General features: G+C 46.5%; 2 protein-coding genes across 4 annotated transcripts; one reads left to right on the top strand and one right to left on the bottom strand.

Annotated features, from left to right (window-relative positions):
- The first annotated feature begins 6,189 nt into the window (after positions 1-6,189).
- Positions 6,190-8,164, top strand: PSMB6 (proteasome 20S subunit beta 6). 3 transcript variants are annotated; one of them, XM_067021009.1, is made up of 6 exons: positions 6,190-6,337; positions 6,758-6,825; positions 7,094-7,225; positions 7,344-7,473; positions 7,676-7,844; positions 7,946-8,164. In XM_067021009.1, exons 1-6 carry the CDS (start codon positions 6,236-6,238, stop codon positions 8,086-8,088), a joined length of 744 nt encoding a protein of 247 aa, XP_066877110.1. In that variant the 5' UTR covers positions 6,190-6,235; the 3' UTR covers positions 8,089-8,164. The 3 variants fall into 3 exon arrangements, with proteins under 3 accessions (XP_066877110.1, XP_058903980.1, XP_058903979.1); XM_059047997.2 differs by having other exon boundaries at positions 7,676-7,820; positions 7,926-8,080; XM_059047996.2 differs by having other exon boundaries at positions 6,191-6,337; positions 7,676-7,820.
- Positions 8,165-9,742: 1,578 nt separating this feature from the next.
- On the bottom strand, positions 9,743-10,653 carry C19H17orf114 (chromosome 19 C17orf114 homolog). Its single transcript, XM_059048012.2, has 2 exons — positions 10,581-10,653; positions 9,743-9,927 (listed from the first exon to the last, which is right to left on the bottom strand). Exons 1-2 carry the CDS (start codon positions 10,651-10,653, stop codon positions 9,755-9,757), a joined length of 246 nt encoding a protein of 81 aa, XP_058903995.1. The 3' UTR covers positions 9,743-9,754.
- Positions 10,654-14,236: the final 3,583 nt, after the last annotated feature.

Raw genomic sequence — 14,236 nt, forward strand, 5'->3', positions numbered from 1 at the left:
CACCTACTGGCCGGAGGAAGGAAGCGCCCTGGGGTGGGGTCGGTGCAGCTCCAGGTTGAGCCCTTGGCCCTGCCTCCCGGTGCCGGGGGCGTGGTCGCCATATACCCCGCCTCCTTAGTGACGTCACCACCCCTGGAGGCTCACCTCGATAGGGGTGGGTTTTTTAGACCCTGCCTGTATGCGCAATCTCCGGGAGAAGGGAGGGGCTGTGGGGAATAAAAAGAATTCTTTGGGACTTCCCTGGTGGCAGTGGTTGAGAATCCACCTGCCAATGCAGGGGACACGGGTGCGAGCCCGGGTCTGAGAAGGAGCAAGGGCCACGGAGCAACTGAGCCCGTGGGCCACAACTACTGAGCCTGCGCTCTAGAGCAGCGAACCACAACTACTGAGCCCACAGGCCTAGAGCCCTTGCTCGGCAACAAGAGAAGCTACCGCAGTGAGAAGACTGCACGGCAAGGAAGAGTAGCCTCTGCTCGCCGCAAGTAGAGAAAAGCCCGTGCACAGCAACAAAGACCCAACGCAGCCTAAAATAAATAAATAAATAAATTTATTTATTTTTAAAAAGTATTCTTTGGTAGCCGTCGATTTAGGGCGTTTTGTGTGATGACAGCAGGCGCTTAAGGGAAACAGGAAAAAATAGGTGTGGGAAGATGTGTCATCCCTGTTTCCGGCCACCGAGAGACTCACGCTACCCATGGCCTATGTCAACCACTCCTACAGCTTCAGTTGCCTACCACGTGCCAAGTCTCCAGACCAGACCTGTCCCCTGAGCTCCAGCTCCCATAAAGGGAACTCTTTCCTGGACACCTCCACAGACACCACAAATGCAACACATCAACATGAATCCAGTCACCTCCTCCAAGAACTGCACCTCTTCTTGTGTCATCTATCTCAATAAATGACACCCTTTCCTGTCGACTACCCAAAGCTAAAACCTGTACGTCTTGCCTCATGCCAAGCAGGTGCTCAGCTCAGTAATGTATGTTTATTAAATGACTCCATTCCCACAATAGTAAACAAAGTTACACACTGATAATTCCCAAATTATAACTCCAACCCACTTTCCCCCGGACTCCAGAATACTATATCATTTCCTTATTCCACATCTCCACTTGGATTTCAACTAGAGATAGCAAACTTAACAAGTCCAAAACTGAGCTTCCAATATTCTCTCCTCCCAAAATACTCTACAGTCCTCGCTAGCTCAGTAAACGACAATTCCATTCTTCCAGGTCCTTAAGCCAAAACCCCTGCAATCATCCTGACTCTCTGGTTTCTCTTTCATCGTACCCACCTCCAAGCAGTCAGAATCTGACTATTTCCCACTATCTCCACTGCTACCAACCTTGTCAAGTCAACTTCATCTATCACCTGGATTATTGCAATAGCCTCCTAATTGTTTCTCTCTCCCATACTTTGCGTCCCTACAGTGTATTTTTTTTTTTTTTTTCGGTATATGGGCCTCTCACTGTTGTGGCCTCTCCCGTTGCGGAGCCCAGGCTCCGGATGCGCAGGCTCAGCGGCCATGGCTCACGGGCCCAGCCGCTCCGCGGCACGTGGGATCTTCCCGGACCGGGGCACGAACCCGCGTCCCCTGCATCGGCAGGTGGACTCTCAACCACTGCGCCACCAGGGAAGCCCTACAGTGTATTTTCAATACAGCAGCCAGAGTGATCTTTAAAATATAAAGCATATCATGTCACTTCCCTGCTCAAAACTTTCCAATGGCTTCCTATTGCAGGGAATTTTCTGGATCATATTATCAGCTGAGAATGATGAAAAGCTTCTCAAAGGCCCTATGTGATCTGATTGCACTAGCCAAACTGACCTCATCAATATTCATTGAATACGTCAGGCATGATTCTGCCTCATGACTTTGCACTTGCTCTTCCCTCTGTCCAGAATGCTTTTCCCCAAAATATACAAATGACTTCCCTCCTTCCTTCTGGTCTTTATTTAAATGTCTCTCCAGTGAGACCTTCCCTGATTATTCTTTCTAAAATTTCAACACACACGCGCACACACACACACACACACACACACACACACACACACCTTCCTATCTCCCTTCCTTGCTTTTTCTTCTTAGTATGATTCACTATTTAACATGCTGTATATTGCACTTATTTTTTCGTCTCCCTTAATATACGTAAGTTCCATGGGGCTAGTAATTTCTGTCTACTTTGTTCCCTGATGTACTTCCAGTGCCTCAAACTGTGTGTGGCACCTAGTAGACATTCAACAGCTTTTGTTGAATGAATGTCTGAGTACTAAAAACAGTTCAGATGGCTGGAGACAAGAGTGTCAAAAAGAAAAAAGGGGATTGCACAACAGGTTAATGTACTTCATGCTACTGAATTGTACACCAAAAATGGTTAAAATGCTAAATTTTATTTTATATTTTATTACAGTAAAAAATTTAGAAGTAAATAAGAGATGTGACTCCAGACAAGTGGGCAGGAGCGAGTACATGAAGGGCCTTATAAACTATGTTATAGAGACAGGACTTTATCTTGAGAGTTAATTTTAAGTGGGGGATTGTCTGGATATTTTCAATTCAAAACACCAGCTCCAGGGACTCTCTGGTGGTCCAGTGGTTAAGAACCATCCTGCAATGCAGGGGACGCTGGTTCAATCCCTGGTCAGCGAACTAAGATCCCCCATGCCACGGGGCAACTAAGCCCACGTGCTGCAACTACGGAGCCCACCCGCCACAACTAATGAGCCCCCGTGCTCTGGAATCCACACATTCTGGAGCCTGCACACCACAACTAGAGAGAAGATCACACACCACAACAAAAGATCCTGCATGCCACAACTAAGACCCTACGTGGCAAATAAATAAATAAATAAATATTTTTTAAAAAAAACAAAACACACCAGCTGTAGTATGTAGAAATTGTATGGCAGGTTCATAGGAGGACTACTGCACACAGTAACAGCAAAATACACATTCTTCTCAAGCGCACATGCAACAGTCTCCAGGATGGACCATAGGGTAGGCCACAGAAAAGTCTCAATTAATTTAAAAAGGTTGAAGTCACAAAATATTCTCCTACTAAACTAGAGTGAAATTAGAAATCAATAGCAAAAGGGGATTTGGGAAATTCACAAGTATGTGGGAAGTAAAAAACACACTCCTAACCAACCACTGAGTCAAAGAAAATCACAGGGAAAATATTTTGAGGTTAGTGAAAATGAAAACAAAACATACCAAAACTTGGGATGCAGCATAAGCAGTGCTCAGAAGGAAATGTGTAGCTATGAATGCCTTTATTAAAAATGAAGAAAAATCTCAAATCAACAGCTTAACCTTCTACCTTAATAAACTAGAATAAGAAAAGCAGGGAATTCTCTGGCAGTCCAGTGGCTAGGACTCCCCGCTTCCACTGCATGGGGCCTGGGTTCAATCCTTGCTTGGGGAACTAAGATCCTGCAAGCCACGTGTCACAGCTGAAAAGAAAAGAAAAGAAAAGAAAAAGGAGAGCAAACTAAATCTAAAGAAAGCAGAAGGAAGGAAATAATAAAGATTAGGGTGTAAATAAATGAAATAGAAAACAGAAAAACAATAGAATCAACTAAAACAAAAGTTGGCTCTTTGAAAAGACCACTAAGATTGACAAACCTTTAGCTAGACTGACCAAGAAAAAAAGAGAGAAGACTCAAATTATTAAAATCAAAAATGAAAGAGGGAATGCTGTGGAGCAACTAAGCCCGTGTGCCACAACTACTGAGCCTGCACTCTAGAGCCTGTGAGCCACAACTACTGAGCCTGTGTGCTGCCATTACTGAAGCCTGTGTGCCTAGAGCCTGTGCTCCACAACAAGAGAAGCCACCACAATGAGAAGCCCGCACACCACAACAAAGAGTAGCCCCAGCTCGCCACAACTAGAGAAAGCACGCACGCAGCAATGAAGACCCATTGCAGCCAAAAAAAAAAAAGAATTTATAGAAGAAAATACAAAAGAGTATTAAAAAAAAATGAGGGACTTCTCTGGTAGCGCACTGGTTAAGAATCCGCCTGCCAATGCAGGGGACACAGGTTCGAGCCCTGGTCCAGGAAGATCCCACATGCCACAGATCAACTAGGCCTGAGTGCCACAACTACTGAGCCTGCAAGCCACAACTACTGAGCCCACGTGCCATGACTACTGAAGCCTGTGTGTCTAGAGCCTGTGCTCCGCAACAAAGAGAAGCCGCTGCAATGAGAAGCCTGCACACGGCAACGAAGAGTAGCCCCCGCTCGCCACAACTAGAGAAAGCCCGCGCACAGCAACAAAGACCCAACGCAGCCAATAAATAAATAAATAAATTTTAAAAAGAAGAAAGAAAGAGGGGGAGTACCCTGATGGCCTAGTGGTTAGGATTCCGGGCTTTCCCTTCTGTGGCCTGGGTTCAATCCCTGGTCAGGAACTGAGATCCTGCAAAAAAAACAAAAACAAAAAAGAGGAAACATTACTAACGACCTTACAGAAATAAAAAGTATTATAAGGAAATACTATAAACAATTGTAGGCCAATAAAGTAGATAACCTAAATGAAATGGACAAATTCCTAAAAAGACACACACTACCAAACCTGACTCAAGAATAAATACAAAATCTGGGACTTCCCTGGTGGTCCAGTGGTTAACAATCTCCCTTCCAGGGACTTCCCTGGTGGTGCAGTGGTTAAGAATCTGCCTGGCAGTGCAGGGGACACCGGTTTGAGCCCTGGTCTGGGAAGATCCCACATGCCACGGAGCAACTACGCTGGAACTAAAAAGAAAGTCCAGGGCTTCCCTGGTGGCGCAGTGGTTGAGAGTCCACCTGCCGATGCAGGGGACACGGGTTCGTGCCCCGGTCCGGGAAGATCCCACATGCCGCAGAGCGGCTGGGCCCGTGAGCCATGGTCGCTGAGCCTGCGCGGCTCCGCAACGGGAGAGGCCACGGCAGTGAGAGGCCCGCGTACTGCCAAAAAAAAAAAAAAAAAAAAAAAAAAAGTCCATACACAGCAATGAAGACCCAACGCAGCCGAAAATAAATAAATATGTATTTTTTTTAAAAAAAGAAAGTGAGAAGACAGTCCATGGAATGGGAGAAAATATTTGCAAATGTAGAATATAAAAAGAACTCTTACAATTAGGATTATGGGATTAACAGACGCAAACTACTATACACAAAATAGATAAGCAACAATGATTTACTGTATAGCACAGGGAGCTATACTCTGTGTCTTGTAATAGCCTATAATAGAAATATATATATATAACTTAATCACTTTGCTATACACCTGAAACTAACACAATATTGTAAATCAACTATACTTCAATTTTTTAAAAAGTTTGATGTTGGGAGTTCCCTAGTGACCGAGTGGTTAGGATTCTGGGCTTTCACTCCAGGGGCCCGGGGTTTAGTCCCTGGTGGGGGAACTAGGATCCCACAAGCCGCGCGGTGCGGCAAAAGAAAAAAAAAGAAAAGAAAAAGGTTGATGCTTTGCTCGTGAAGGGAAAAAAAAACCCTCAAAACTCAACAATAAAAAGATAACCCAATTTTAAAACAGGCAAAGGACTTAAATAGGTATTTTTCAAAAGAAGATATACAAATGGTCAGTCAGCGCATGAAAATATGTTCAATGTCACTCATCACAGGGAAAAGCAAAAACAACAGCAACAACCCCACAAGATATCACTTCACATCCACTAGGATGGGTAAAATTAAAAATGCACCACAACAATTAGGAAGTGGAGAAATCGGAATCCTCATTCATGGCTGGTGAGAATGTAAAACGAGGCAGCTGCTGTGGAAAAGCTGTCAGTTCCTTAAAATGTTAAACAAAAAGTTACTAAATGACCCAACAATTTCACTCCTAGTATATACGCCTAAGTATATACCTAAGAGAAATGAAAACAGTGCGGTCATTCTAAATCGGAGACGCTCAAGTCTATCCTGAAGCCTTCTCTGAATCGCAACTCCAATCGGATATATCAGCCCCGCGTATACCGATAGGAAACTAGTTTTTCCAGACGGTTTGGATCTGTTTGTTGTTTGTTTTGTTTGTTTGTTTCTTGTTTCTTTGTTTGCCACCCAAGCTGCCATCAAGCTCTTACGGTCGCAAAGAACTTTCACTACACATTTCTTTTCCTTTCTGCCGTCAACCGTGGCGCAGCTTCGCCCCCAGAAGGCCTCAGAGCACGACTAAAGAGAGTGACGGAGCGCTTTACGACAGTTGCTTTGTGGCCGTACGGGAGGAGGAAGATGGCGGCCACCTTAGTAGCTGCTCGGGGAGCGCGGCCAGCACCAGCCTGGGGGCTTGAGGCCATTACCCCCGACTGGGAAAACCGGGAAGTCTCCACAGGGGTGAGGAAGGACTCAGGGTTCACGAGATAGGCACAAGGATTAAAGCGATGAAAAGATAAGGCTGGAGTGGGTTGGGAGAACTGGAGGGGCGGGGAAGAGAGGTCTGTGCGATGCACTCCGGCAGGGGAGGAGGTATCCTAAGGACGCTGGAGTGGTGTGGGAGGAGGTGGAAGGTAGGCTGAAGCGTGGAATTCTGGAATCTTGCAGGACGAAAGCTTACGGTCAGGGTGGGCCTTTGGGAACTTGAATATTGGATTTCCGGTATTCTGCGAGTTATTGAGAACCCCATGAGATTTGACGACGTGTTGGTGGCGCACGACTTTCTCATACTCTAGGGACTGGGTAGACGGATCATTAAGGTATGTGTATGCTGGAGAAAATGGAGAGGCCCAGACTCAGTCCTTTCTCCTCTTTCTCCAGACCACTATCATGGCCGTGCAATTTGAAGGGGGCGTGGTTCTAGGAGCCGACTCCAGAACGACCACTGGGTGAGCTCAAGACAGATATGTGAAAGGTTTTAGACTACTGTGGGAAGGGAGGTTTCTCCCCTCCCGGGAGATGAGGACTTGTTCCAGCTTTTCCTGCTTCGTAGTTCTCTTCACCTTTTTGGTGAGCTCTTGTAAAAGTTTGTTCTCCAGCCTGCTTCAGTTTAGATGAGAACTAACGGGAAATACTGGAATTCCTGTTGAGGGAGTGTATAGTAAAAGATGAAAGTGGGAGGTGGGGTCCTTCCCTCACTCTTCTGCTATCCTGCAGGTCGTACATTGCCAATCGAGTGACTGACAAGCTGACCCCTATTCATGACCGTATTTTTTGCTGCCGCTCAGGCTCAGCAGCTGATACCCAGGCAGTAGCTGACGCAGTCACTTATCAGCTTGGTTTCCACAGGTACTTGTGGGCGCGGGGGCGGGGGGGAGTATCTGAAAGGAGTTGGGACCTGAGGAGCTGAATAGTCTGGCTTCCAGGTCCTGACACTGCCTTCCCTATGACTCCCTTCACCCTCTAGCATTGAGCTGAACGAGCCTCCTCTGGTACACACGGCAGCCAGCCTCTTTAAGGAGATGTGTTACCGATACCGAGAAGACCTGATGGCAGGAATCATCATTGCGGGCTGGGACCCCCAAGAAGGCGGGCAGGTCAGATACCACCACCCCGAGAACATTGGAACCATGCCTTTCATTTCTCTCCCCACCGCAGGCATTTTCTAGTTCTCTTTCCAGTCTCTACATCACTTACTGTCAACTTTTCGCGTACCAGTTCTGCAGTGGACAGGCGAAGATACGTGTGTTGTGGGGAGGGTACAAATGGTGACACTCTTCTCCTCCCTCCGTCTGGCAGGTGTATTCGGTACCCATGGGGGGTATGATGGTAAGACAGTCCTTTGCCATCGGGGGCTCCGGGAGTTCCTATATCTATGGCTATGTCGATGCTACCTACCGGGAGGGCATGACCAAAGAAGAATGTCTGCAATTCACTGCCAATGGTGAGAACTGCGGCTTCTGGCTCTGTGAGCATAAATCCCCATACTCAAGCCAGGTCAGCGTTCCTCTTTCCTTTCCGTGATCCCAGCATCTGACTCCAATCCCAACTTTCTTCTTTTCTCCACAGCTCTCGCTTTGGCCATGGAGCGGGATGGCTCCAGCGGAGGAGTGATCCGCCTGGCAGCCATTGCAGAATCGGGGGTAGAGCGGCAGGTACTTTTGGGAGACCAGATTCCCAAATTCACCATTGCCACTTTACCACCTCGCTGAATCCTAGGATTCTAAGACACAACAAGAGACACCCCATACTGATGACAAAATTCAATAAATAGTTTATCAACGAGAATCTGTGTGCTTTGGGGTTCTTTTCTTAACCTCAAGCCTAAACTTCTCTGGCCCATTTCTGTTTGTGTAAACCACTGCCCTGAGGGAGCAGGAGAGGACCCTTCTCCAGGCCGTCATGCCCCACACTTCCGTTACCATATCCAGGTCTTTGAGACACTAGTGTGGTTGGTGTAGGGGCTCCCAGCAAATGACCCACTCCCCTCCCTGTTTAAGCCTAAGGGGGAACTCAAAATTCTGATAGAGACTGGAGTCACCTCCCCTCAGCCTGCCTCCTGCCTCCTGGGAGGCTACTGGCCCTGAAGTCAGAAGGACGCCACATGTCTGACCCAGGCTCTCAGTCCCCTCTCTTCACAGTCACCTCTGTCACCTCATCTTGTCAGAAGCAGCAGTGTGACTTCTTTGGCTTTTGGGAGGAAGTTGGACCTTGGTGCACATGGAGTTTAAGTTTGACCTTGAGTGGGAGAGGGCGGCCACTGGGAGTGCTGTGGGTGGGCCCCAGAAGCCACCATTCATTCCCATGGGGAGGTGATGGGAAGTTACCTTTCAGCCCCACAGATGAGAAACTGAGAGCCGGCTCTGGCCCCTGCAGGACGGTCCCCACTCTAGCCAAGTGCTCAATGACAGTGACCGAGAGTCTTGCCCTAATCTACATTTCTCCAGTCTATGGATAAGGGAACTGTGGAAGCCACGTTTGAAAACCTGGTTCTAGAATATAATCCTACCCTGGAGGATTTCGGGGGGTACAGAGGAGGCTTCCTAAGGAGGTGGTGAGGTCCTGAATTAAGTGAAGAAGGATCTCTCACCCCAAACGTGTATCTCAAAAGAACCAATGCAGAACTTTTGATCTTCTGCAAAACCTGTTCTCCCGGTCCTCCCTGTCTCAAGGCATCTTTGATTCCTCTTTCCCTTGTACTCCACAATCCTGAGAACTCTACATCCCTCAACAGAAAGGCCTTTCCTGGCCACTTGAATTTTAAGAAACACCACCCTCCTCCACCCTGCTCTCACATTACCTGTTTAATTTTCTTCGTAGCAGTACTTACCGTGCTATCTCCTATTACCATGCTTATTTATTTACTGTCTGCCTCCCCTACCAGAAAGCAAATTCAATGAGAAGAGAGAATTCCTTGTGCTTGATTCACTGATATATTTTCAATGCCTGGCAGGGAGTGGACATTTGATAGTCGTTGAATGAATACGCTCCCTAGCCCCATCCGCTGTCCTGCCTACCCCGCAACCGCCCCAAACTGCTCTCACCACACTCAACTCTGAAGCTTGATTTCAACAAACCTACTTCCTGCTAGGCAGGCCCGGGCGCTGCATGAGATCAGCTGCCTCCTGTTCCCCACTCCTGCGTCCTCGCTCCTACCCCATGCTGTACGTCCCACCTCAGCCCCGTAACAGCCCTGGTGTCGTGGTCCCCATCTCCTCTCCAAAACATATGCACATACACACAGCACTTGGCAATTCTCAGTGTATTTAATAAGCAGGTCATGAGGGATCTGAGGGAGCCGGACACTGGGATGACTGAGAAGGCGGGGGAAGGAAGGTTGCCAAGGCCTCCTGGAAGTTCAGTCCCTGGTTGTCCCCTTCAAATGGTGGAGTCGTTGGCCGATGCTACGTCATGCAGCTGGTGGCGGAAGGAGAGACGGGCTTTCCTGCTGAAGTAGGCGCCAGACCCAAGGGACGGTATCCCTCCCTTAGCCACGATGGAGGCTACAGCTGGGCTGGGATCTGGATCTGGAGGGGCAGCTGGATCCAGGCCTAAAAGGGAGATTGGAGGGGGAAGAAGGGAGTTGTGGGTCAGGAGGAGGAAAGAGGCCAAGGAACCTAGGGGGTGAGTGTCGCTAGAATCAGCAGGGAGAGGAGAGGGGACGTTGACAGCAGGGCTGGCTTCCCTGGTCCGTGACTTATGCACTGGAAACGGGGCCACACTCAGAAGGGCCCCCATGCTTGGTGTAATGCTCTTCTGTCACTGTCTTGAAATTTTTTTTTTTTTTTTGCGGCATGCGGGCCTCTCACCACTGTGGCCCCTCTCATTATGGAGCACAGGCTCCGGGCGCGCAGGCTCAGCGGCCATGGCTCACGAGCCCAGCCGCTCCTCGGCATATGGGATCCTCCCGGACCGAGGCAGGAACCCGTGTCCCCTGCATCGGCAGGCGGACTCTCAACCACTGCGCCACCAGGGAAGCCCCTTGAAATTCTTAATAATTTTTGTAATAAGGGGGTCCCACTTCTCCATTTCGCACTGGGCCCTGCAAAATGTTTAGCCAATCCTTTGGTGAAGTGATAGATCCACCTCCCGCCTACAGGGCAGATTATCCTTTTCCCTTCCCTGATTTGAGCATTTACCTTTCTGCCCAGTGCAGTTTGTCTGTCTGCCTGGCAGCCCACCTTTTCTTCTGTCTCCCCCGTACCTGCTCCTCTTTCAGTCCCCCGCTGCCTCCGGCACTCACACCATGGGAAACACCATGCCCCCTTCAGATCCATCTCAATAATGGATGAGACCGGATGCTGACAATGGCCAGGAGCGCCCTGGGAGGGGTGTGGTTTCCAAGCCCCTCCACTGTGGGCAAAACTACCACTTAGCCTCAGACCGCCTGGTGATTACAGGCGCCAGGAGATGGAAGGGGGAGAAGAGGAAGGAGGGAAGGTGTGGGGGATCCCCCACTCAAACACCTATCCTTTTGTGCCCCCTTAATTTGAGGGCTGTCTCTGATCCCCATGGAGAAGCAGGAGAAGACTAGGAGGGGAGGCATGGTAGAGACAGACACACAAGTGCCGGCACAGACAGATGCAGTGAAAATTCATCACAGCAATGCCAGACAACTCGGTGCCAGGCTGGACCCTGCTGGGGTTTCATTTGTATTTTATTTTATTTTTTGTTAATATTTATTTATTTGGCTGTGCCGGGTCTTAGTTGCGGCACATGGGATCTTCGTTGCCGCGTGCGGGATCTTTTAGTTGCGGCCTGTGGGATCTAGTTCTCTGACCAGGGATTGAACCCGGGCCCCCTGCATTGGGAGCGCGGAGTCTTAGCTACTGGACCACCAGGGAAGTCCCTCATTTGTATTTTAGAATGAGATTCATTTGTATTTAGAATGCCCAAGATGTAAAAAATTTAAAGAATAGTTTAGTTTTTTAGAACATGAAACTTTCCTAGTTAGGCAAATGTTATGTTCTCAAATGGTCCAGTAGCTCTCGACCCCTTTTATGAAAATAGTTGTAATTGATTAATTATGCTGTGCCAGGTAGCTTCTAGGGACTTTTACGTGTTATCTCACTTGATTGTGTCAATGATTTTTTTTTTTTTTTGGTGCAGCATGTGGGATATTAGTTCCCGGACCAGGGACTGAATCCATGCCCCCTGCATTGGGAGTCTGAACCACTGGACCACCAGGGAAGTCCCTTTTTTTTTTTTTAACATCAATGATCTTTTAAAGTGTTATTATTATGCTGATCTCAGAGATGACGAATCAGAGGCACTGAGGGATTAGGTAGCTTGCCCAAGGTCACACAGGCAGTTATCAGAAGAGCAGTACTTTCCCTCACCCTCTTCAGTCTGACCCCAGAGCCCACTCTGTTAACTGCCACACTGAGCTTCCCAAGCATGTTCCTGGCAGGTATTGCCCTCAGCCAGGTTTAGGGCAGCCAGAGCCCGGGCTGGGAGCCTCAGGTCCACAGCATGCTAACCAAGGACTCTAAATGCCCTCCAAGAACTATATTATCATTCCCTAAGGGTATCATGATGTGGGAAAGGTTGGAAAGCACTGCTGACTATGCTGCCTGACTGAAATCTGTTATTTTATTTTATTTCTTTTTAAATTTAATTTAATTTTATATTGGAAAATCTGTTTTTTAAATTAACTTTATGGAAGTAAAAATTTACATACAATTTAATGCACACATCTTAGTGTACAGTTCTACGAATTTTGACAAGTGCATACACCCATGTAATCACCACCCGAATCAAGATATAGGACATCTCCTTCACTAAGTTCCCTGTGTGGCCTTTACTGTCCCTCTTTTTCCCCACTCCCTGCCACAGGCAACTACTGATCTGATTTCCATCACTATAGATTGGTTTTTCTGTTCCACAACTTTATATTAATGGAATCATATAGTACTACTCTTTTGTGTATGCTTCTTTCGGCATAATGGTTTTGAAATTCACCCGTGTTGTATGTATTAACAGTTTGTATTTTTTGTAATAACAACTTTATTGAGAAATAATTCATGTGCCATAAAATTCACCCTTTAAAGTCTACAATTCAGTGGTTTTTCACTAATACTCACAGAGGTGTGCAACCATCACAACTAATGTTATAACCTTCTCATCACCCTCAAAAGAAAACCTGTACCCATTAGCAGTCACTCCCCTGTCCTTCTCCCCAGCTACTGTCCCAGCTATGGTCTCTTTGGATTTACTTATTCTGGACATTTCATAGAAATGGAATCATATAATATGTGGTCCTTTGTGTCTGGCTTCTTTCGCTTAGCATAATGTTTCAAGGTCCATCCCTGTTGTAGCACGTATCATTACATCATTCCTTTTTATGGCTGAATAATATTCCATGGTTAGGGATACACCACATTTTGTTTATCCATTCATTACTTGATGGACATTTTGGTTTGTGTCTACTTTTTTGCTATTTGAATAATACTACTATGGACATTCATGTACAAGTTTTTGTGAAGGCATACATTTTCAATTCTTTTTGGCATATACTTAGGAGTGGAATTTCTGGGCCATGTGGTAACTCTACACTTAACATTTTGAAACTGTTTCCAAGGTGGCTGTACCATCTTACACTTTATTCATTTTTATTGCTGAGTAATAGTCTACAGGCCACAAATTAATCAAAATAAAAAACCTCTGCTCTTCAAAAGGCAACGTTATTGTATTTATTTATTTATTTTGGCCACCCTGAGTGGCTGGGCCCCAGCAGTGAAAGAGCCAAGTCCTACTGGACCAACAGGGAATTCCCAAAAGGCACCATTATTTTAAAAAGACAAGCCACATTCTGGGTGAAAATATTTGCAATACATATATCTGATGAAGGATTTGTATCCAAAATATATAAATAACTCTTACAAATCAATAATAAGACAAATAACATGGTTTTTTAAAAAAATCAGTGAAAGAATTGAACACGTAAAAAGAGATACAGGGCTTCCCTGGTGGTGCAGTGGTTGAGAGTTCGCCTGCCGATGCAGGGGACACGGGTTCGTGCCCCGGTCCGGGAAGATCCCACATGCCGCGGAGCAGCTAGGCCCGTGAGCCATGGCCGCTGAGCCTGCGCATCCGGAGCCTGTGCTCCACAACGGGAGAGGCCACAACAGTGAGAGGCCCACGTACCGTGAAAAAAAAATTTTTTTTTCACTTATTTAAAAAGTGCTTTTTCGGAGTTGGAGGAATCAGGCTCCCTGACTTCAAACTTTACCACAAAGCTACAGTAATCAAGACAGTATGGTACTGGCACAAAAACAGAAATATAGACCAATGATACAGGATAGAGTGCCCAGAGATAAACCCACACACATATGGGCACCTAATTTACGACAAAGAAGGCAAGAACATACAATGGACAAAAGACAGCCTCTTCAATAAGTGGTTTTGGAAAAACTGGACAGCTACATGTAAAAGAATGAAATTAGAACACTACCTAACACCATACACAAAAATAAACTGCAAATGGATTAAAGACTTAAATATAAGACCAGACACTATAAAACTCTTAGAGGAAAACATAGGAAAAACCCTCTTTGACATAAACCACAGCAAGATCTTTTTTGACCCACCTCCTAGAGTAACGGAAATAAAAACAAAAATAAACACATGGGACTTAATTCAACTTCAAAGCTTTTGCACAGCTAAGGAAACCATAAACAAGACAAAAAGACGACCCTCAGAATGGGAGAAAATATTTGCAAATGAAACAACAGACAAAGGATTAATCTCCAAAATATACAAACAGCTCATGTGGCTCAATATCAAAAAAACAAATAATCCAGTTAAAAAATGGACGGAAGACCTAAATAGACATTTCACCAGAGAAGACACACATATGGC

This window comes from Kogia breviceps, chromosome 19 (genome assembly GCF_026419965.1).
Source record: "Kogia breviceps isolate mKogBre1 chromosome 19, mKogBre1 haplotype 1, whole genome shotgun sequence".
Classification (NCBI taxonomy): domain Eukaryota; kingdom Metazoa; phylum Chordata; class Mammalia; order Artiodactyla; family Physeteridae; genus Kogia; species Kogia breviceps.

Coding starts and splice junctions, on each gene's coding strand:
- PSMB6 (XM_067021009.1), top strand. CDS start 6,236: ATGGCGGCCACCTTAGTAGCTGCTCGGGGAGCGCGGCCAGCACCAGCC. Junction 6,338..6,757: donor ACCGGGAAGTCTCCACAGGG/GTGAGGAAGGAC, acceptor CTCTTTCTCCAG/ACCACTATCATGGCCGTGCA. Junction 7,474..7,675: donor ACCCCCAAGAAGGCGGGCAG/GTCAGATACCAC, acceptor TCCGTCTGGCAG/GTGTATTCGGTACCCATGGG.
- C19H17orf114 (XM_059048012.2), bottom strand. CDS start 10,653: ATGGATCTGAAGGGGGCATGGTGTTTCCCATGGTGTGAGTGCCGGAGG. Junction 9,928..10,580: donor GGGGACTGAAAGAGGAGCAG/GTACGGGGGAGA, acceptor TCTCCCTTTTAG/GCCTGGATCCAGCTGCCCCT.